General features: G+C 34.4%; 1 protein-coding gene across 1 annotated transcript; it reads right to left on the bottom strand.

The window, feature by feature from the left end:
• Positions 1 to 19,148: 19,148 nt before the first annotated feature.
• Positions 19,149 to 22,602, bottom strand: LOC112784052 (very-long-chain 3-oxoacyl-CoA reductase 1). Its single transcript, XM_025827147.3, has 3 exons — positions 21,827 to 22,602; positions 20,719 to 20,788; positions 19,149 to 19,538 (listed from the first exon to the last, which is right to left on the bottom strand). Exons 1-3 carry the CDS (start codon positions 22,444 to 22,446, stop codon positions 19,269 to 19,271), a joined length of 960 nt encoding a protein of 319 aa, XP_025682932.1. The 5' UTR covers positions 22,447 to 22,602; the 3' UTR covers positions 19,149 to 19,268.

Genomic DNA, 22,602 nt, shown 5'->3' with positions numbered 1-22,602 from the left:
CAGAGTTTGACGCTGGGCCAAGATGGGTTCCACCTTCTGAGCAATAGTGGTGGCTTGGAGGAGGCTACGATAAGTCCACTTGGCCTGGGCAGCAAGATCCTCCTCCAGGAAAAATTCTTCAGTTCCTGGGAGGAGATGGGAATCAATGAAGCCCCCAGCATCGAAACTCCTCTCCATCACATTCAGGGTCTTCCCGGAAACCATTTTTCGCTTCTTGGGGTTGGTGACGATAGTCAACTCAGAGTCAACCTCCAAGCCAGCCTTTTGATCCGGAGTCGCCTCTTCCGTAACATTGGTCGGAGGGTGCTTGGGTGGAACGCTACCTGAAGGCTGAGAACCAGCCTGGTCCTCGGCAGCAGCCCAACCACTACCCTCCCCAATGACTTCGGGGCCAAAACCCTTAGAATGGATTGCGAAGGAGTCGTCGTCGTCACTCTCAGCAAGGAAGTGAGCCATCAGAACCGCTACTGTAGTCTTCCCATCAGGCATGGAAACTACGAAAAAAAAGCAAGACAAGAAATCAAGAAACTAATTGTAGAAGAAATCAGGAGCCGAGCCATCAATGCAGAAAAACAAAAATAAGGAAAACGTAAAGCGAGGAAACGACCTACCTATTTGGGCCCGACCGACCTCCCGATCCCCCATCACCAGGTGAGGGTTTAAGTTCCTAGTCCGAAATATCGCCAACAATATGTTGACGATTCGACGGTCCTCTTGACGTAACCCGTCATAAGTTACCTTTATCAGGTAATTGGTGCCGGCCCCAAAGCTCCAATAAGTCAGGATCTGTCTTGCCCTTCCATGATTAACCAGAACGGGTGGTGACCTTGAATGGGACTCACTTTAAAGAATGTACTCTTGAAACCATGGAAAGAATTCTCAAAGAGCAAAAAAATTCTCTGGCCCTGCACGGATCGGAAAGACATATACCCTTACTTTATTTTTCCCTCTCGAGAGGGGTTTGTCAACAAAAAGAGGTAAAGGAAAACGTCCATAGAAGCCGATAGCACCAAGTACTCACACACCAGCTCGAAGCAATGAATAGTTGCCCAACTGTTAGGGTGGAGCTGCGAAGGGGCGACGTTGCAGCGGTTCAACAACACTATCACGAAAGGGGAAAAAGGAAGGTGGACCCCCAGGGTAGTGAACATCGGCTTATAAACCCACAGCCAATCCACTACCCGGGGTGTTGCCAGGTTCTTATCGCAAACGCGCTCCTGGTTACCAGGAACATAGACTTGGTAGTTCGCCTCCTCGGGACCTCCCCCATAAAGGGAACTGATGAGCGGATATTTTATACGTTTTTTGGGGTTAATTTCATATAGTTTTTAGTATGTTTTGGTTAGTTTTTAGTTTATTTTCATTAGTTTTTAGGAAAAATTCATATTTCTGGACTTTACTATGAGTTGTGTATTTTTCTATAATTTCAGGTATTTTTCTGGCTGAAATTGAGGGAGTTGAGCAAAAATCTGATTCAGGCTGAAAAAGGACTGCTGATGCTGTTGGATTCTGACCTCCTTGCACTCAAAGTGGATTTTCTGGAGCTACAGAACTCTAAATGGCGTGCTTCCAATTGCGTTGGAAAGTAGACATCCAGGGCTTTCCATCAATATATAATAGTCTATACTTTGCTTAAGGATAGATGACATAAACTGGCGTTCAACGCCAGTTCTCTGCCCAATTCTGGCGTCCAGCGCTAGAAAAGGATTAAAAGTTGGAGTTCAACGCCAGAAATGGATCCAAACCTGGCGTTGAACGCCCAAAATGGCCTTATGCACGTGAATTGCTTAAGTCTCAGCCCCAGCACACACCAAGTGGGCCCCAGAAGTGGATCTCTGCACCATCCATCATAGTTTACTCATTTTTTGTAAACCTAGGCTACTAGTTTAGTATTTAAACAACTTTTAGAGACTTGTTTTGTATCTCATGACATTTTAGATCAAAACTTTGTACTCTTTGACGGCATGAGTCTCTAAAATCCATTGTTGGGGGTGAGGAGCTCTGCTGTGTCTCGATGAATTAATGCAAGTATTTCTGTTTTCCATTCAAACACGCTTGTTCCTATCTAAGATGTTCATTCGCGCTTAACTGTGATGGAGGTGATGATCTGTGACACTCATCACCTTCCTCAAACCATGAACGTGTGCCTGATAACCACCTCCGTTCTATATCCGATTGAATGAATATCTCTTAGATTCCTTAATCAGAATCTTCGTGGTATAAGCTAGAACTGATGGCGGCATTCATGAGAATCCGGAAAGTCTAAACCTTGTCTGTGGTATTCCGAGTAGGATTCTGGGATTGGATGGCTGTGACGAACTTCAAACTCACGAGTGCTGGGCGTAGTGACAGAAGCAAAAGGATAGCAGATCCTATTCCGGTATGACTGAGAACCTGCAGATGATTAGTCGTGCGGTGACAGCGCACTTGGAATCTTTTCACTGGAAGGATGGATGGTAGCCATTGACAACGGTGATCCACCTACACACAGCTTGCCATGGGAGGACGTGCGTGCGTGAATCACAAGACAGAGGAAAATAGAGATTCAGAAGACAAAGCATCTCCAAAACTCCAACATATTCTCCATTACTGCATAACAAGTAACTTTTAATTCATGCTCTCCTGTTTATTCGCAACTCAACTGATAAACATAATTGACTTCCTGACTAAGATTTACAAGGTAACCATAGATTGCTTCAAACCAACAATCTCCGTGGGATTCGACCCTTACTCACGTAAGGTATTACTTGGACGACCCAGTGCACTTGCTGGTTAGTGGTACGAGTTGTGAAAAGTGTAATTCACAATTCGTGCACCAGGAACCAGGATCCCGAAGAGCCTGGAGATCCTCTCTGGTTACCTGAGATGGGGTGTCCTTCACGTCCGAGGTCACCCAAGTGTAAAAATCAATATTTGATGCTGGTGTTCGGGCCATACCTACAGTTGGGGCACCACTCGAGTTAATTCGTGAAGTCGTAAAGATGGAGGATAAGCAAAACAAAGCTATGGCTAATAATCTGCGATGATCACGCTAATGTCCAGAGCCTAGGATGAAAAAATAAACTCCTAAATGGTACCCCCTCTAGCAACTATCTAGCATGGATTACGTTCATTCAAACAAGCATGAACTAAAAGGAAAGCAGCATGCATTGCAAAAGTAACAATCACAGAACAAGACGATGGAGCAGCAAAGGAACATGAAGCACTTACAGGAAAAGTAAGCAGAAAGAACGTGATAATCAGAAAGAACGCGAAAGAAGTATGTGAGCGAGAATTTCCTCGAGAGTAATCCAAGGTACGAAGCAATAAGTAGAAGCAAGAACAAGAATATGTGAAAAATGAGAAAGGAAAGGAAGAAAATGAGGTTTTGAGAGAAGCAGAATGATAACCATTAAAAGGGGAAGCGCAAAAAGACAGGGGCATAATAGTCTTTCCCCCTGGCCTTTTAAATCGGTCATAATAGGCATTAAATTTCCCGCGCGAAGAATGAGGCGACGTTTGACATCCCCCAGAAACAGACGAACATTACCCGCGCGTAGGGGCACGCCCCTATCACGTGCGGCCGACATGTCGAGAACCACGCTAAAGGAGTTGAGGAGAACGCGCCAGCCACGACGCTCGCATCTATAGCTGACACGTTGGGGTCACTGTTCTGACCCAGCCTATCTAACCAAAGACTTGAGTTTGGGCGTTCGCCTGACCCGATGGTTTACCGAGCTCCAACCGGGGGGTGACCCGGACGACACCCCCTCCTGCATGAACCTGGACAGCTATAAAGAAAACTTCCAAGAAAGAGCGTCTGCCCCATGTGGGACCCACACGAGTATAAACTATATAAGGGGAGGGTCCTACCCCTCCCGCAGGTACATCACTCACATTACCCCAATTGCCGCCTCTTGTACGTACACTGACTTGAGCATTAGAGTCCTTGCAGGTGGCATCCCCTCCTCGTCAGCTCGGAAGAGTCTCGTCTACCTGCCCTTCGGAGCTCGCCCAAGCCAAGCATCCAACCACCCACCAACTCTTGAATTCCGTAGAACCAGATCCGCTTCGGACCCGAGCAACCGAACATAAAGATTTTTAGTTATCATAAAATATTTATAGAATGACTGGTACATAAACTCGCGAAAAAGAAAAAAAAAATATATATATATATATATATATATATTAAAATATAAATTGTACCTTTTGTCTCTAATTTATCAAAATTCTTTAATATTTAATTTAGTTAAACTTTATTTTTAATTTTATTCTTCAATGATATCAAATTTTTACGGTAGATAATTATTTAATTATTTTTTAAATTTTATTTTTAATCATATTTTTTTTAAAGTAAATTTATTTTTTATTAAGAGTAAAATTAAATAATTTCAATAATTTTAATTTTTAATAAACTTGAAAAAATAATTATGGTAATAATAACAACTAATTAAATCACGTCGTGCAATTATTATGATTCGATTGCTATATTGTATTGTACTATTATAATTTACATACTTCTTGTAGTTGGAGAAAAATATTGAAGTGATAGATTTAATTTAATCGATAAAATATTGATCAAATTGTAAATTTTAAATTTAATAAAATGCTATATAAATTAAACTTTATCTTATATATTTAACTATATAATATATGTAAAACATGTGAGATAATAATTTCAATAATTTTAATTTTTAATAAATTTTAAGTTTTTCTTCGATAATTTTAATTTTTTTACGACAAATAATTACTTAATTTATTTTTTAATTTTGCTTTTAATAAAAAATAAATTCACTTAGAAAAAATAATGTGATTAGAAATAAAATTAAAAAATAATTAAACAATTATTTATCGTAAAAATTTGATATTATTAAAGAATAAAATTAAAAATAAAGTTTAATTAAGTTAAACATTAAAAAATTTTGATACATTAGAGATAAAAATTACAATTTATATTTTATTGTATATATATTATTTTTTCGCAAATTTATGTACTAGTTATTTTACAAATATTTCATGATGACTAAAAATCTTTTAAGTATAAAATTATAAAAAAATAAATTTATTTGGAATGAAAGTAATGTGATTAAGTATAATTTACTTAGATGTAATTAAAAAATAATTGAATACTATGTTAAGTAAAAAATTGATATTATTGATGGATAAAATTAAAATGTATTTCTATGTATCATTTTTGTCCTCAACGTTTTCGTTCTATTTAAGTTCCTAATGTTTCAAAATTGTCTCAATTTTATCCCGCTGTCAATTCTGTTAACGAATTCCTAATGGCAGGACAAAACATTGAGCCAATTTTAAGATATTAGGGACTTAAATTGAACGATTAAAATGTTAGAGACAACTTTATAACTAACCCCAAACGTTAAAAACAAAAACGATACTTTACTCAAATTTTAAAACGTTGAACTAATTTATTCTATCAATCAAATCAAGGTGCGTATAAGTCAACGACAAATTAATTATTCATATTGTATGTACTACTAAATAATCCCCACAGCGGTTGATTTTCAATGGATAATTTAGATGTGCACTTTCATGCACGTTACAAGAGCCTAATCCTTTCTATCTATAGAAACCAAAATCAAACTAGGATAATTAATAGTACTAGCCTTAATTAATAACAGGTCTGCTATACATCTATGTAACCATATAACTAAGTTCACTCAAACTTAAATAGAATCACGCGCATTAATAAAGCATGAAAATACGCGCCCGAAAATTCCTTTGTTATTTCGCGCTCATTATGAAGAAACGTTACTTCTTCCTCAACACAAAACCGTTACACAAAAACACTTATTCTCTTCGAATTTCTCTCAAAATCACTCAAACTTCATTCAGATTCTCTGCGAAAATCACTACTAGAGAAAAATCGCGACAAGATTTCGCCACGAACAAGCAAAAACGAACGAAAACAGCAACAAAAACTACTAAAGGTATGAGAAAAACTACTGTTCATTTGAAATTTTGCAATCTAGCATTTCTCCTAGTTGTATTTTAGGATTACTAGATTGATTTGCTTCGTTCAGTAGATCAACGTATTGTGATTGCATTTTTACAGTATAACTAGGATTTTGCATGAAGAAATACTATTCATAATAATTTAAAGCTTATAATGATTTATTCACCACATGGATTGTATTCGGTTTGGTGAGCTGGTTATTCTCATTCACTTGATATTCAGTGTGTTCAGGGTTTAGGCTTTATTCTGATTGCATTTTTACAATATAACTAGGGCTTTGAATCAAATTTGTTCTTATTTTCATTCAGTTCAGTGAATAGTGTAACTAGGTCTTTGAACATGATTGTTACTCTATTCAGTTAACTTCTATTGTATGAAGAAATACTATTCATAATAATTGAAAGCTTATAATGATTTATTCACCACATGGATTGTATTCGGTTCGGTGGGCTTGATTATTCTCATTCACTAGTTATTTAGTGTGTTCAGGGTTTAGACTTTATTCTGATTGCATTTTTATAACATAACTAGGGCTTTGAATCAAATTTGTTCTTATTTTCATTTAGTTCAGTGGATAGTGTAACTAGGTCTTTGAACTTGATTGTTACTCTATTCAGTTAACTTCTATTGCATGAGGAAATACTATTCATAATAATTGAAAGCCTATAATGATTTATTCACCACATGGATTGTATTCGATTTGGTGGGCTTGGTTATTTCATTCACTAGTTATTTAGTGTATTCAGGGTTTAGGCTTTATTCTGATTGTATTTTTACAATATAACTAGGGATTTGAATCAAATTTGTTCTTGTTTTCATTCACTTCAGTGGATAGTGTAACTAGGTCTTTGAACTTGATTGTTACTCTATTAGTTAACTTCTGCTGCATGAGAAAATACTATTCATAATAATTGAAAGCTTATAATGATTTATTCACCACATGGATTGTATTTAGTTCGGTGGGCTTGGTTATTCTCATTCACTAGTTATTTAGTGTGTTCAGGGTTTAGGCTTTATTCTGATTATATTTTTACAATATAACTAGGATTTTGAATCAAAATTGTTCTTATTTTTATTCAGTTCAGTGCATAGTGTAACTAGGTCTTTGAACTTGATTGTTACTCTATTCAGTTACTTCTATTGCTTGAAGAAATACTATTCATAATAATTGAAAGCTTATAATAATATATTCACCACATGGATTGTATTCGGTTCAGTGGGCTTAGTTATTCTCATTCACTTGATATTTAGTGTGTTAAGGGTTTAGTCTTTATTCTGATTGTATTTTTATAATATAACTAGGGCTTTGAATCAAATTTGTTCTTATTTAATTCAATTCAGTGGATAGTGTAACTAGGTCTTTGAAATTGATTGTTACTCTATTCAGTTAACTTCTATTGCATGAGAAAATACTATTCATAATAATTGAAAGCTTATAATGATTTATTTACCACATGGACTGTATTCGGTTCGATGGGCTTGGTTATTCTCATTCACTAGTTATTTTGTGTGTTAAGGATTTAGGCTTTATTCTGATTGTATTTTTACAATATAACTAGGGATTTGAACTTGATATTTACTACATGCTTGTGCTTTTCAGTGTATTGACTGAAGTATTGACCAAATTTTTTCATTACAGCAAAACACAACAAGACAATGGTGACAAAAAATGAGGAGCCACATTATGATGTGAGAGCATTAAATAAATTTATCCGCTTTCGTTCAAATAATATCTATTTTGTATTATAAAAATATCCTCACATTCTGTTTCAAAACTTGCAGAAACTTATGATTGCAGATGCCAAACAAAGGCAATAGCAATAGTATTTAGGAATATGAGTCAAGAAAATAGAGATATAATTGAACAAATGGGATTTGGTGCCCTGGCACATGTCCTAGAAATGAATGTCTCTCACGCCCTGTTAAGAGAATTGATTGATTGCTTTGATGACTATAAGGGATGCTTGAAAACTTTCCAAGGGAACATTAAAATAACTTCTCGCAAGGTAACGGCTGCCCTAGGCATAAACAACGGCGGTAATACACTTTCCACTTCTTGCTTATTTTCCGTTCATTGCTATACCTTTTTGGCTGATTTTTTGCTATTAAAATATTGTAGAGAATCTTTTTTATGACAAGGTTGATTACACAAAACTAAATCCAGAAGACAAGAAAATATTTGACAGCGTTAAAAATATTTCGTTGGCGACTTTGACAAGGAATGTGCTGGATATGAGCATTGAAGGGGAGGAGAATCGGCAAAAATTCAAAAGTACTTTTGTTGTCTTCTTACAAAAGTACTTCTTGTTGCCGACCACGGTAAGCGTGGCCTCCCCGATACATAAGCCGCTTATCTTTCACGTGGACAACATCCAAGAGTGGGATTGGGCAAAACATGTGCTCAACTTCTTGATAAAAGGAATAGAAAACAAGAGAAAGGGAACGAAACAGTCCGTTGATGGCTGTGTTTTTGTTTTGATGCTGATATACTTCCATGAAACTAAGTTCTCTCGCCCATTCGGACCTGATGCTCCCCCAGCACCGTGGGTGGCCCATTGGACAAAGCAAAAGATGCTTGACCGAATTTCGAGGGAAGCAACTGACCCATTGGTAAATTAAACAAAAAATTCCCCCTAAAATTTCATTTCAAATGCTTCTAAAATAATCTACTAACTAAATAAACTTGTGTTTTAGGTTATAATTAATTTATTTCTCCTACTTGCAATTGTTAGTGTGTTCATTTGAATCTTTGTGCATTCAAAAATACTATTCTTCATTATTAAATATTTGTCACGTTTTATTCACCATATGAATCTTATTCGGTTCGGTGGGTCTGATTCGTTTGGTTCACCTGATTGTTAGTGTCTTCAATTGAGTTCTTATGCATGCAAAAATATTTTTTGATCGTTAAATAATTATCACGTTTTATGGCATTTTATTCAGCACATTACTATTGTTAGATTTAGTTGGTTGCCAACGTTGATTCAGCTGATTGTTACTGTATTTCTCATTAAATAAATTTTTGTTTTAGGGACTTCTGTACAGGAAAAATATAAAGAAGGAAGAAAAAACAAAGAAGTTAGATAAGAAGGAAAAAGGAAAGAAAGAAAAAAAAAAGAAAATTGTTGATCTGGATTCTTCTTCAGAAGAAGAAAGATTTTCTGAATCTGAAACTGAATCCGAATCTGACAAAATACCACCAGCAAAGAGAACAAGACAAAAATTCAGAAACAACAACTGAAAATGAAAGCACTCCAACGGATTCAGAAAGCAAAAGTGAATCTGAAAACCAGTAAGTTTGATCTTCATATTGATTTCATTTAACTTGTATTTGCTTAAAGTTGTTCTTATGTATTTGTTCTTATGTATTACAGAGAAGAAGAAATTGAAAAAACTGGCACTAAGAAAAGAAAACAACCACAAAAGGTGGTTAAAAAACAAAGCAAAAAAAGAAGGCATGTACCGACAGATTCAGAGGGCACAAGCAAATCTGAAAGCCAGAAAGTATTAGGTGATGTTCATTTATATGATTGTATGATATTCATCTGGTTTATTTTTTGCATTTCCTTACTTAAAATTGTTTATGTATGCTAGTTAAGTAAAAGTAAATTACAAATGTGATATTGTTCACTGCAGTTGCTCAAGTTGAGTTCTTTTTTATCCGGAAATATTTTTCTTGATGATTGAATGCCTATCACGTTTTGTTCAGCGTATGAATTTCTTTCGGTTCGATGGTGTCTGTTAGTTTCGTTCACTTGATTGTTAGTGTCTTTTTCTTGCTTATATTTTTCTTCGGTATAAATTCAATGTCTTTGTTTGTGTTGCAGAGAAAAAGAAATTGAGAAAATACCCATAATAAAAAGAAAACAACCGTAAAGGGTGGCAAAAAAGCAAATACAATCTGACAAGCAGTAAGTTTCTCGAATCATATTTTCTTTTACTTTATTGATGCTTTCGTTCTAGGTTCCTTCAAACTTTTTTTATGGACTTTCAAATATGAACAAATAAAAGACAGCGCTGTAGAAAGAAGATGACAAACATTGGAGACAATAAGAGAAAAGAGGTCAAAGAAAAGAAATGATGGAGCTTAGACAGCGAAGGTTGCTCCGGATCAGTTTGACTCGATGGAGCCACAAAATGATTTGTCTGAGACGTAAGATTCGGCTTCTTTTACCGAGTTATTTTTCTTTCTTTGCTAACTATTGATAGAACCTTTTCTAATTCCTCTGGATTCAATTATGATTAAGGAAAATTCGAAAGGTTTCCAAAAATTGGTAAATTGGTTCGTTATACTCTTTATTTTCGGTTCGGTGGTTTTCAAAAATGAATTTCATGTGTTTCTAGAACTCTGCTTTTAATCTTGGTTTCTAATTTTAATTTGTTATCTTTTTTTTTAGGAAAAATACCTTGAAAATCACGGTAAAATATTTTAGAAAAAAGAAAATCCATCCAAGAAAGACTTTTAAAAGTTCTCCAGTGTAAGTTAAAAATATTTATGTTACTCTTTTAGATTTAGGTAATTATATTTTGTTTAATTAATCTCACGGAAAATGTGTTTAAATGTCACTAGCGCTACACCCAATTCTAAGCTACAAATCATTGAGGTTCAACAAGAAACTCATTCTGAACCTTTGAAAATGTGAGTTTTTGAATGTGCAGATTCTCGTTTCTTAGAACAAATTCTAATTATTCAACATTAACTTCTTCCTTGTTTACATTCCTTAGAAATTCTCTTGCGTTGTCTCTTCCAAGTTCTCTTCAGGAAGAGTTGATCAATGATGACTTTATCTATGTCCCTCCAGAAAGTCAAACACAACAAACCTTCAATGAAGAGCAAGTTTATAAATATTTATTCACCACATGAATCTTGTTCGGTTCGGTAGGCTCATAAAATACTTTTTATTATTTTTAATAGAATATGATAATAGTTTGGGATCATGATTGAACTGCTTCCTCTTTAATGCAGCAGCCCTTAGAAAACACAACAGCAACCCAGCAAAGAACCAGCGGCGCAACAAACTGAACAACAAAAGCAGGCTGCTGAGGAATCTTCACCAAGGAATACAGAGCCAGAACCTTTAATTAATGTGTAAGTTTTAATTAATATCATTTTTATAATTTTTGGTCTAGTTGGTAATTAAAATTCTTTTTATTAGAAAAATCTGTATCATTATTGAAATCTTTTTTGTTTAATGCAGCAGCCATCCCAAACAACAACAACAAGAAGCACAACCTGAATTGTAAGTTTTACCATTATTCACCATATTGTTTAGTTTCGGTTCAGTGGGCTTGGTTATTTTAAATCACTTGCTAGTGTGTTCAGGATTTAGGTTATTCTGATTGCATGCAGCAATGCTTTTCTAGTTGTTTCATTATTTATCATGTTTTATTCAGTGCATCAATGGGATTCGATTTGGTGGCCTCATAAAATACTTTTTATTTTTTTAATGGAATATGATAATAGTTTGGGATAATTATTGAAATATTTACTATTTAATGCAGCAACCCTCTGGAACCGCAACAGCTGCTCAACAAATAAGCAACAACATAGCAATCGGAAGAAGAAGTACATCTTAATGTGTAAGTTTTACTGCTTATACAAATTCCGATAATTTTCATTTCATTACATGCTTTAATTGTAAGTTTTATCTCTTCTGTTTCTTACATATGCCCTCCGGAACCCGAAAAGCAGGATGTCGAGATATCTTCACTGAGGAAAACGGAGCCAAAACTTACGTTGTCTGTTACAAGTTCTGTTATTAAAGAGTTAATCAATGATGCCTATATCTATGAAGTTTTTGATAATGAGTAAGTTGCACATAAATTTTTTTAATTAATTTTAACGGGTTGTTTTTGAACTGTTTTCTCTTTAATGCAATAGCCCTGCCGAAAAACAACAGCAACCTAGGCAAAGGAAATATGATATGCCTTTCTTTAGCCTTGGGATAAGTCCACCAGCATCTCAACCAACTCATCCCTCTGAGCCGCCTGTTTCACAGCTTAAAATCCTGGCAGAGGCAGTGGAAGATGCTGGAGTGACGACAGCATTAAAGTTTGCTGAAGCAACATCTTTTGAGCCAACCTTACCAGCTGCTGAAGTTTTCAAAACTCCGGAGAAAAAGATAAAAATCTCGAAGGAGTTGATCGAAAAGTGTTATCATTGGATGACACATGTGAAAACGACAAAAGATAGTAGAAACGAATATGATACAATATTCGTCTTGAAACATGAGGCACTTTACGAGGGGTTAACAGAATATTTCATGTCTCTAATGCCCAAAGAACAAGTGCATGCCATGGTAAATTCTTTGCCAATTGCGTTAATGTTAATGATTTTTCTAAACACTCTTATATAGTATATCTCATAAATTTTCTTCGTGTAGGTTGTCAGTATACATAGCATGATTCTCAACTAAATAAAAGTTCGCCGGTATCAGGAACAAATATACATTGTGCCGCTGGAATTGTGGTAAGCTAAATTTCTTATTCCCTGCTGATTGCTGTTCGGTTCAGTGGAAATGTTAATATTGATTCACCTGATTGTTATGTGTTCTATTGAGTTCTTTTGCATGAAGAAAACTTTTCTCTTGATGATTGAATATTTTTCACGTTTTATTCATCATATGAATTGTGTTCGGTTCTGTGGAAATGTGATTTAACTGATGTTCGATTTGCAGAATTTTATGTCGGGAACATATGGCGTGGACTACACTGATAAAAGGACAAACAAGGCCTACAGGTTTGATATTAAGTAGTATGCCCACCACCGCCAATTTCATGACAAAAGAAAACTTGCATCGCATCCATCTGTAAGTTGTAATTTCTAAAAATTCTTCGATAATTCTCTTGTTTGCTATTGTTTCGACTGAAATATTCTATTATTTTCCCAAACTTCAGCTATTTGTGCCAATTCGCAATGGAACGCATTGGTGGTTGTGGATTGTTGATGTCAACAAAAAAAAATTTTATGTCCTTGACCCCTATCAATAAGCTGAAAAAAGATATACCTGAATCAAGAGTGAAACTGAACAAATTTGTTGTAAGTTATTTTGTTGTAAATTATTCAAATTATTCAGTAGATGAGAGGAGTTTGGTTCACTGTTGTTGCTTCTCTTTATTTACTTTTTGTATCCCTTTCAGGGTTTAATAATTTCCTAGATGAGGGTGTACGCTGGGGTGGAACCCTTAATGGAGGACGGACTGGGAGAGGAAGCAGAGTATATCCCACTGAATGGTCAACGTACAGAGTAAGAATCTTTCTCTTCTATAGTTTTATTTTTAATGTGTTTTATTTTGTATACTATTAATCGTATTATACTCAATTCTTGCTTAGCTATTATTGTGGAATATACATGATGAAATGGCTCGAAACAATTAATCAACGAAAGATCAAAAGCGGGAAGAGATATAAATATAAAGCTTGGACACAAATAAGTACTTTCTAAATTAATAAACTTCTCTCTTTTCTTATTTCATTCAGTTCAGTGGATAGTGTAACTAGGGCTTTGAAATTGGTTGTTATTGTTCAGTAGTTCTTTTCCATGGAGAAATACTATTGTTGTTGGCTGAAATTTGATCACCATTTATTCACCACATAAACAATGTTCAGTTCGGTGGCCTTCTTTTACTTTGTTCAGGGTTTAGAGTTATTGTGATTGTATTTTTACAGTATAACTAGGGCTTTGAATGACATTTATTGTTAATTTCATTCAGCTCAGTGGATAGTTTAACTAGGGTTTTGAAATTGGTTGTTACTCTGTTTAGTACTTCTTTTACATGGAGAAATATTATTCTTGTTGATTCAAAGTTAATCACCATTTATTCACCACATGAACATTGTTCGGTTTGGTGGCCTTTGTGATTTTGATTTACTTGATATTTAATGTGTTCAGGGTTTAGGGTTATTGTGATTGCATTTTTACAGTATAACTAGGGCTTTGAATGATATTGTTCTTATTTCAGTTGGGTTCATTTCTTATTAACTAATTCCTTTCAATTGAAATGTAGGAAGAGATTGATGACTTTAGGTATCGATATGGTCCGAATCTTCTGTTGCACAAAATGAACAAAATCAGAGACCAAGTGATTTGGGAATCTGAAGCAATAAGACTTCCAAAGCCATCTACTGTCCTTTCCAGCCTTTATTGTAAATTCACATCTGGGGATTTAGATAGTAAATAGCATATACTATCATTGACTGGTTGTAATTAACAATATTTTATTTAACTTGTTAAAAAAGCAAACAATATTTCTTTCAAATGTATATATGTCAATATTAATGTAAATGTTAATGTATATATCTATTCTTAATATCAATGTATATATCAAATGTTAATATTCATATTTGATTCAAGATGGATTACTCATCTGAGATGTTAATTTATATATCCGTTGGAACTATTTGGCTGATGTTTTATTCCAGGTTCTCAGTGATTGCAATCAGTGTATTTACCAATACATTAGGAATACCAAAAAACACAGTGAACCGAAATTAATACACTGGTCGAACCAAAAGTTACAAACACACTGTACAGAAATTCAGAGAGCTAATTATAAAAAAATATTTCTATCAGTATTCAGTTTCAGAAACACCTGAACTCTCTGACATAGCAAAATAAATTGACTATTCAATAAAGAAAAAATTGACTTTTGGAATAAAGAATTTCATAAAAAAAAAGTGACTATTCATTAAAGACTAACAACAGTTAGAAATTAACCCTCCTATAACCTTGGTGAATCGAAATTTGCTCATGGGTGAACAAAACTTTATATTAATAAAAACTAAAACTCATATAGTCCTCTCTTAGATAATTCATATTTGGTGAATTGTAAAGAGTGGAGCTTGACTAAATTGATGATCCGGCGTCTAAAAAGTTCAACTACAAAACATAATTAATTGTATATTAGCAAAATGCATAATTGAATTTTTACATAATCGAAAGCAAGTCAAGATAAACCCCTGAACCCTGAACCCTAAACCCTAAACCCTGAACCCCTAAACCCTGAACTCCTAAACCCCTAAACCCTGAACTCCTAAACCCTAAGCCCTAAACACTAAACCCTAAACCTTAAACCCTAAACCCTAAACCGTGAACCCTGAACCATGAACATTGAACTTGAACCCATAAACCCTAAACCCCTAAAACCCTAAATCCAAAACCCTGAACCCTGAACCCCTAAACCTTAAACCCCTAAACCCTAAGCCCTAACCCCCTAAACCCTAAACCTTAAACCCTAAACCCTGAACCTTGAACCCTGAACCCTGAACCCCAAACCATGAACCCTAAACCCTGAACCCATAAACCCTAAACCCCTAAAACCCTAAATCTAAAACCCTAAACCCTAATTCCTAAACCCTAAAATACTAAACACTAACCCCTAATCTAGGTTTCTAATTTTAATTTGTTAGCTTTTTTTAGGAAAATACCCCGGAAAGTACGGTAAAATATTTTAGAAAAAAGAAAATCCATCCAAGAAAGAGTTTTAAAACTCCACCAATGTAAGTTAAAAATATTTATGTTACTCTTTTAGATTTTTTTAATAATTTTTATTTAATTAATCATACAGAAAACATGTTTAAATGTAACTAGCGCTACACCTGATTTTGAGCTACAAATCATTGAGGATCGACAACAAACTCATTCTGAACCTTTGAAAATGTGAGTTTTTCAATCTACAGATTCTCGTTTCTCAGAACAAATTCTAATTATTCAATATTAACATTTCCATTGTTTATATTCCTTAGAAATTAATACACTAGACGAATCGAAAAATTTCATATATCAATATAGCAGAGAACTAATTATAATAAAATGTTTCTATCAATTTTTAGTTTCAAAAATACCTGAACTCTCACATTTATATTAATAAAAAACTAAAACTCAATGATCCAAAATTTAAAACCTCAATGAACCAAAATTTATATTAATAAAAACTAAAACTCCTATAATCCTCTCTGGAAAAATTCATATCTGGTGCATTGTAAAGGGTGGAGATTGACTGAATGGTTGATCCACAGTCTAAAAGGTTCAACTGCAAAAGACATAATAAAATCATATATTAGCAAAATGCACAAATGAATTTTTCTTAATCAAAAGCAAATCAATTTTACCTCAGTTAGAGCTATCTTTTTTTTCTTCGTGGCATTTGAGATCTTTTTTTCTAGGTTTGATCCAAGTCTGTTCTTGGGCCAGCCTCTTGTTTTGACGCATGGAGGGCTTTGAAGGTTGTTCATGTCACTCAATGTCGCTTCTTCATGGGATAATGAACTTTTTCCTTTGCTTTTCTCTTGATATTCTTGCATCTCGTCCATTACCTTGTCAAACACCCGATGCAGAATTCTGGTCAACTCCTCGGACTCGGATGCAAATTCGCATATATTGTGTGACCGAAACACCAAGTCATTGAATCTTTTACTTTTCGGCTCTAGTAGAGGCTCATCTTGGCTGCTCTTGATGTGTGTGTGCCTCCTCTTTATGTTCTTGCTCTAGCGTTCTAGTATGTATCTTGGTGCTATGTTATCCACTCGCTCGAAGCTTAGGATGCTTAGGGAATGGCGGCACAATATGCCCCTTGACTTGAACAGCAAGCATTGGCACTTTACCTTTCGTGATACTGCATCATAGGTGACCAAACACTTGTTGAATGTCGAGTTAGAAACATGCTCTACGACTTCGTATGTTGTGAAACCTAGGGTGGAATGCATTGATCTTGTGACGCAGTTCACTTTTTCTCTGAAATGTGCTTGAACTTCCCTGAACTTCTCGTGGGTATACACGTGTTGAAACTGGGCCTCTATTGCTGATTTTGTTGCACACGGTATCACAGTGTGAAAATCTGCAGCATCGAATTCTCTCTCTCTTTGCTCTCTACTTGCTAGGCAATTATCGTATTGCTTCACAAATTGTCTCAAGGAGCTGTTGCGTGTGATGAACTTGTTGAAAAATGAGTGCATGATCTCGCTCCTTTGTGTGCTTCTCATCCCGGCTTAGAAGTGGTGACCCGGGTAAACTAGAATCCATATATGCCAATCCTCGTACAACTCTGCAACATGAACCGAAAACATAAGCACCAGTGAACCAAAATTTGTGCACGTTTTAACGACATGAAAATAATTCAAATTCAAACATCGGTTACCTGAAGCCACGTATTGCCTTCGAAGCCATACTTTGTGAGGAAATCGTTCCAGTTTCTGTCAAGTGCATCTTTTGTGTATGAGTTCTAAACAACATGGCTCATCTCTTGTTCAATTTCTTCGTGTCCATTGTAGCCATTTAGTTTGTTTGGGATCTCCTTCATGATGTGCTAAATGCACCACCGGCGAATTGTTGTGGGCATGCACAGCTCAATTACCCTTTGAATCGATGCGCATTGATTGGTAAGAATGCCTTTTGGTGCCTTCCCTCCCATACAACGTAGGCAATGCTCAAATAGCCATTTGAATGATTGGATGTCCTCATTTTTCATCAGCGCGCATCCGAGAAGTGTCAACTGGCCGTGGTGATTCACACCCACAAAAGAACCTAAAACCAGATTGTACCTACATAAATAAGCACACCTAGAACGTGATGAACCGAAAGTTGTACATGCACTGAACATGAAAATATATGTGACTGAACTGAATACCTGTTTGTGTTATAGGTGGTGTCGAATGAAACCACGTCTCTGAAATACTGAAATGCAACCCTGCTTCATGCATCGGCCCAGAATGCATGTTTAATGCAGTGATTGCCTTCAAGGTTGAGCTCAAAGAAACTACTTTGGTTTTTCTCTTTCATTCTTAGTAGGTATTTTCCAAATTCTTTGGCATCGTCTTCTTCAAAAATATGCTGTACTTCCCTTGTGATATAATTCCTCACGTCTTTTTCTATAAAACTTAGTTCACGGTGGTTGCCAGCTGCTGCCACAAATGATTGGTAAGTTTTGCTCGGTCTAATTCCAGCTTCCTCGTTGGTTTCGATGGTGCGACGCACAAACATGCTAAGCTCCCTTTGTTGTTTGAGCATCTCTGCCCGATTTAGACAGTAAAGATGTGAGTGATTCAGAACAACTTTAAAAATTGTCCAAAGACCAACATCCTTCATTATGTGTACGTAAATCCTGGCTGGACAGTTCAACCCGGCTGAAGGATTTGTCTTCAAAGTTGGAGATATCTTGGATTTCCACCTCCCCTCTCTGGTGCATACGATTAGTTGATTCTTAATCTTGTCTCCGTCCCGAGTCGTGTTCCTTATTTTGGTAGAAAAATCGGCAAGTTTCGAATAAAGTTTGTAGAACTTTCCAGCTTCTTTTAGTGTCTTGAAAATCATCCCCACCTTTGGGACAAATTTTTCATCCACAACACATCTGGTCTACATGGTGAACCAAAAACGTCATTATGGTGAAAAAATTATTTAGTACTCAGTGAATAAAACATAATACATTATATATTCCTCTAATCTTTTATACAAACTCCTTTCTACATACCGAACTGAACACGTACTCATAGTAAAACAACTCTATGGTACTGAGTGAACGAGTACTGAGTGAACGAAATATAATCTAGTGTATTAAAATAAATTCAAACTCCTTTATGCTTATCGAACCGAAGAGTTACTCACAGTGAAAGAATTGTATAGTACTTACTGAACGAAATATAATGCATTATACAAAAGCAAATTCGAAACACCTCTGTCTACAATTTAGATATTATCAATTCAATTCAATTCAGAGTCAAAAACACCTAAAATAAAATTTAATTCAAATATTACGTCTATTGAATTCAATTCAAATAAAATTCACAATCACATTCCATTCAATTCGATTCAAAATTGAACAATCCAAACCTCATCAGCATCATTTGTTTCAGAAGAATAAATCAGATTGTTATCATTCAACTGATTTGAAGTTGAATCATTCATTGATTCCCTTCAGAAGTGTAAATCGAAGAAGAAAATGAAGAAGAAGAAGAACGACGAAGAAGAAGAAAACGCGAACAGATGAGAACAACGAAGCTTATTAGGTTAAAGAAGAAGAAGAAGAAGAGAGAAGAAAAAAGAACGAAAATGCGAGAAAAAAAAGGTTTATGTTGAGAAAGATTTATCACGCAACAGAAGGTTTACGTTATATGAGACGCGTGTATAACAAACGACTCAGGAAAGGGGAACGCGCGTGTGAAAAAAGTTACTTGAGTAGCTTGAATAAAAAAATTATATGAATGTAGAGCTTTTTTGAATTAATAATAGCAAGCAGGTAAACCATCAAATCTCATACGCAAAGTGTACCAAACTAATTTATTTATGACTATATCATCACTATGTTAATTATTTTTTGCTTAGGACTTGGATGCTTCCAATGCTTTAATTTTAGCGTCTTTGAAGAGTCCTTTTTTGCGCCAATAGAGAAAGTAACGCAGCATATAGGAATCAACAAATGTCTCAGGAATTGCCCTCACTGTAAATGCCTGAAGAGAATGTAGCAAGTAAGGCACCACCACAGTTTCATACCCAATCCATCTTGTGCATGATTTTATATACTTCTCTGGCGTTGGAACAAACACAGAAGTTCCCAGCTTTGTTAACTTCGTTGACACATATAATGGAACCTGTTTCACACATTTATTAGAATATATTTATAGAGAAAGTTTAGGGGGTTAGCATTTTTATTAAAATTCGGCCAATACTTAATTAACAAAAGAAAAATGAATAACCCTACACTATTAGATATAATCTCATACCATTAAAAATATTAATAATGACTAATTGATAACTATAAATTACAAAACCTGCTGACTCCCTAACATTATTCATAGAACATTAGTTTAGATATACAATGAGATAACTTATGTTATATGGGAGTGAGAGTAGTAAATTTGGGCGGTTAAATATTAGATAAATAGTCAGTATTAGAATAAAAGTTTTATTTTAATACACCAAAAATATAAAGTATTTTATACAATTATCTAATAATATTTATCTTTTTTAGATGATTATTTATTTAATTATATAAAAATTAATTATTTTGATTAACGTAACATTTTGTGATTAAATGTACCTACAAAATTGTTTTTATACTTATAGTCAAAATTAAATTTTTAAAATAAAAAGGTAATATGATCTTTCTAGATTTTTTTTCCAATCTTTAGTTGAAAAACTCAACCACCAATAAAAAACCAAATTCAAGAGTTCAACCAAACAACACAAATTGAACCAACCAAACAAAACAAGAACCAAACCCACAACTTGGCACAGACAAAACCAAATCAACACAACACTCACATAGTCACATAATCAAACTAAACAAAACCCAAAATTCCAAAACACATGCCAATAACATAAATAAGACACCAGACCAAGACCATCAATAATTCTATTACCAAACTCCTTAAACATGAAATTAAATTCACGTATTGTGCCCTACGATAAGATTCTGATTCTAACTATGCACTGCTCTGTCTTTCTTCTAGTTGTTTTTTAGTTGACTGATATTTTTAGAGTTATTATATGACCTTTAAAAAATTTTAAATGCCATCTCTAGTACATAAAGATCAATATTAAGAATTAAGATATCAGATGGATTGAATCTCTTTCCTTTTTGTGTTAGGAGTACAACATGTCATAAGGCCATTTACAACTTATATAAACATAGATGATCATATTCCAAGATTGTGAGAAGTGAGAACATAATAAAAGTATCTATATAATTAAAAATGCTTCTATATCACTTGGATTAATTGGTAATGTCAAAAATATTTCAATCAAATATAAAAAGAAATAAAAGAAAACCTGACACTGGATGTCAATTCCTTTATGCCTGTATTCCAAGTTAATGCATCTCGAGAACATTTCCACAGATCTGTGAAAAACAAATAAATATTACGTTTATTTTATAGAAACAAAAATTTAATAGGACAATGTTATTTGTAGATCTAACTTTTTCTGTCTATTTTAAGTAGTTATTAAATCTAAGAGTGGAGAAGGCAAAAGAAGTAAAAGATTGAAGTTATAAATCAAAGTGAAGTCCCTTTTCTGATCCAATTTTATTTCAAGTTGGTACGAGGTTCACATAGAATTACGGTGAAAGACATAAAATGTAATTATGATGTTAGAATAATTGTGGGTATTTGATCAATATGTTAAAAAGAGTAAAACTCCTTTTTATCCCTTATATTTTTTTAATTTAGACAATTCACACCTTAAAAATTAAAAAATAATAGTTTGTACCCCATATTTTTTCTTTTTGTTAGACACATGAATCTTTTTATGAGAATTTTCGGCAAATAACTACTATGATATAGTATTCACCTGTTTTACATGGATGATAACCATTTGATTGAAGTTGTTTATTGTTTATACAGTCATCAAAACAATATTACAGAAAGATAATAGCCATTTGATTGAGACATTATTTTGATGATTATGTAAGAGCTAAACAATTCCAATCAAATTATTATTATTTACGTAGAACTGATGAAGATTAGATCATATAAGTCACTTTACATGTAAGTATTTTTCATTTTTTTTTTACTAAAAATTCTCATAAAAGAGTTCATGCGGTCTAATAAAAAAAAAGAATAAGGAACTTGTTATTTCTCAATTGTTAAGATGCAGAAAAAGATAGAGTTGGACAAAAATTTTTACTATTAAAAAAAAGTTTAACCGCTTTTATATTATAATGTCAGCTAAAATGACTAACTTAATCACTTATGATGTTTCTTAAAAAAAGAAAAACAAAACTACTATTTTAACTTAATCACTTAAAAACATATATATAAGGCTCACATAGCATTCCACAACATAAACACTTTCCGCACTGAAAATACTAAGCAATTAATAAAGTCAAAGATTGAATTCTAAGCAAATAAAAAAGCATAAATTAAATTTAGAAAATTACCGTTTAGTAGCAGCATAGACGGTAAACAAGGGATATGATGGAAGAAGAAAAGTAGAACCAGATCCAAGGTTTATGATTGCTCCTTTCTTCTTCTTGATCATACTAGGAATCACTGCCTTTGTGACCCAAATTGTTCCTTCCACATTAACTTTTATGGTACCATTTATCATCTCATAATCAACCTCATGAAAGTACCTAGCATAAGCATGTGTCCACCCAGCACAATTTACAAGAATACCCACATCCAAACCCTCAATTTCTTCCTCAACCCTTTTCATAATTTCCTCTCCATTTTCTTTTGCAAAATCAATTGCTAAACATTTTATTTCAACATTGCCACTATTTTTGTCTCTTATTTCATTGGATGTGGCTTCAAGCTTTTTAGGGTTTCTACTAACCAAGAGAAGGTTGAGACCCTTAGATGCCAATTCATGTGCCATGGCTTTGCCAATTCCATCGGTGGATCCAGTGATCATGGCCCATGAACCATACTCTTTTAGATTCTTTGGAGCCCTTAAGAACATTCCCCATACCCACTTCACAAAATACAAGACATTTTTGCATACTAAGATGAAGCCTATGGTACTTGTTGCTACCATGAAGAAATCAAGAAACTCCATTTGAGTAATGCTATTTATTAGTTATGCGCTCGAATGTACATAAATTATTATTCCATGCTCATCAAAAACAAAAGAAATAAAAGAAACAAAATTCTCAAGCTAGGTTATGCATGCACTCGGTGCTTTCAATTCATTCATAAAAAAGGGTCATGTAGT

The sequence above is a fragment of the Arachis hypogaea genome, chromosome 20 (genome assembly GCF_003086295.3).
Source record: "Arachis hypogaea cultivar Tifrunner chromosome 20, arahy.Tifrunner.gnm2.J5K5, whole genome shotgun sequence".
NCBI lineage: Eukaryota > Viridiplantae > Streptophyta > Magnoliopsida > Fabales > Fabaceae > Arachis > Arachis hypogaea.
The sequence above is the reverse complement of the archived record's forward strand: the minus strand, read 5'-3'. Positions and strand labels throughout refer to the sequence as shown.

Excerpts from the sequence above, each read along its gene's own strand:
- LOC112784052 (XM_025827147.3), bottom strand. The coding sequence starts at position 22,446 with ATGGAGTTTCTTGATTTCTTCATGGTAGCAACAAGTACCATAGGCTTC. Across the intron at positions 20,789-21,826 it reads GTCTATGCTGCTACTAAACG|ATCTGTGGAAATGTTCTCGA; the intron begins GTAATTTTCTAA and ends TGTTTTTCACAG. Across the intron at positions 19,539-20,718 it reads GAATTGACATCCAGTGTCAG|GTTCCATTATATGTGTCAAC; the intron begins GTTTTCTTTTAT and ends TGTGTGAAACAG.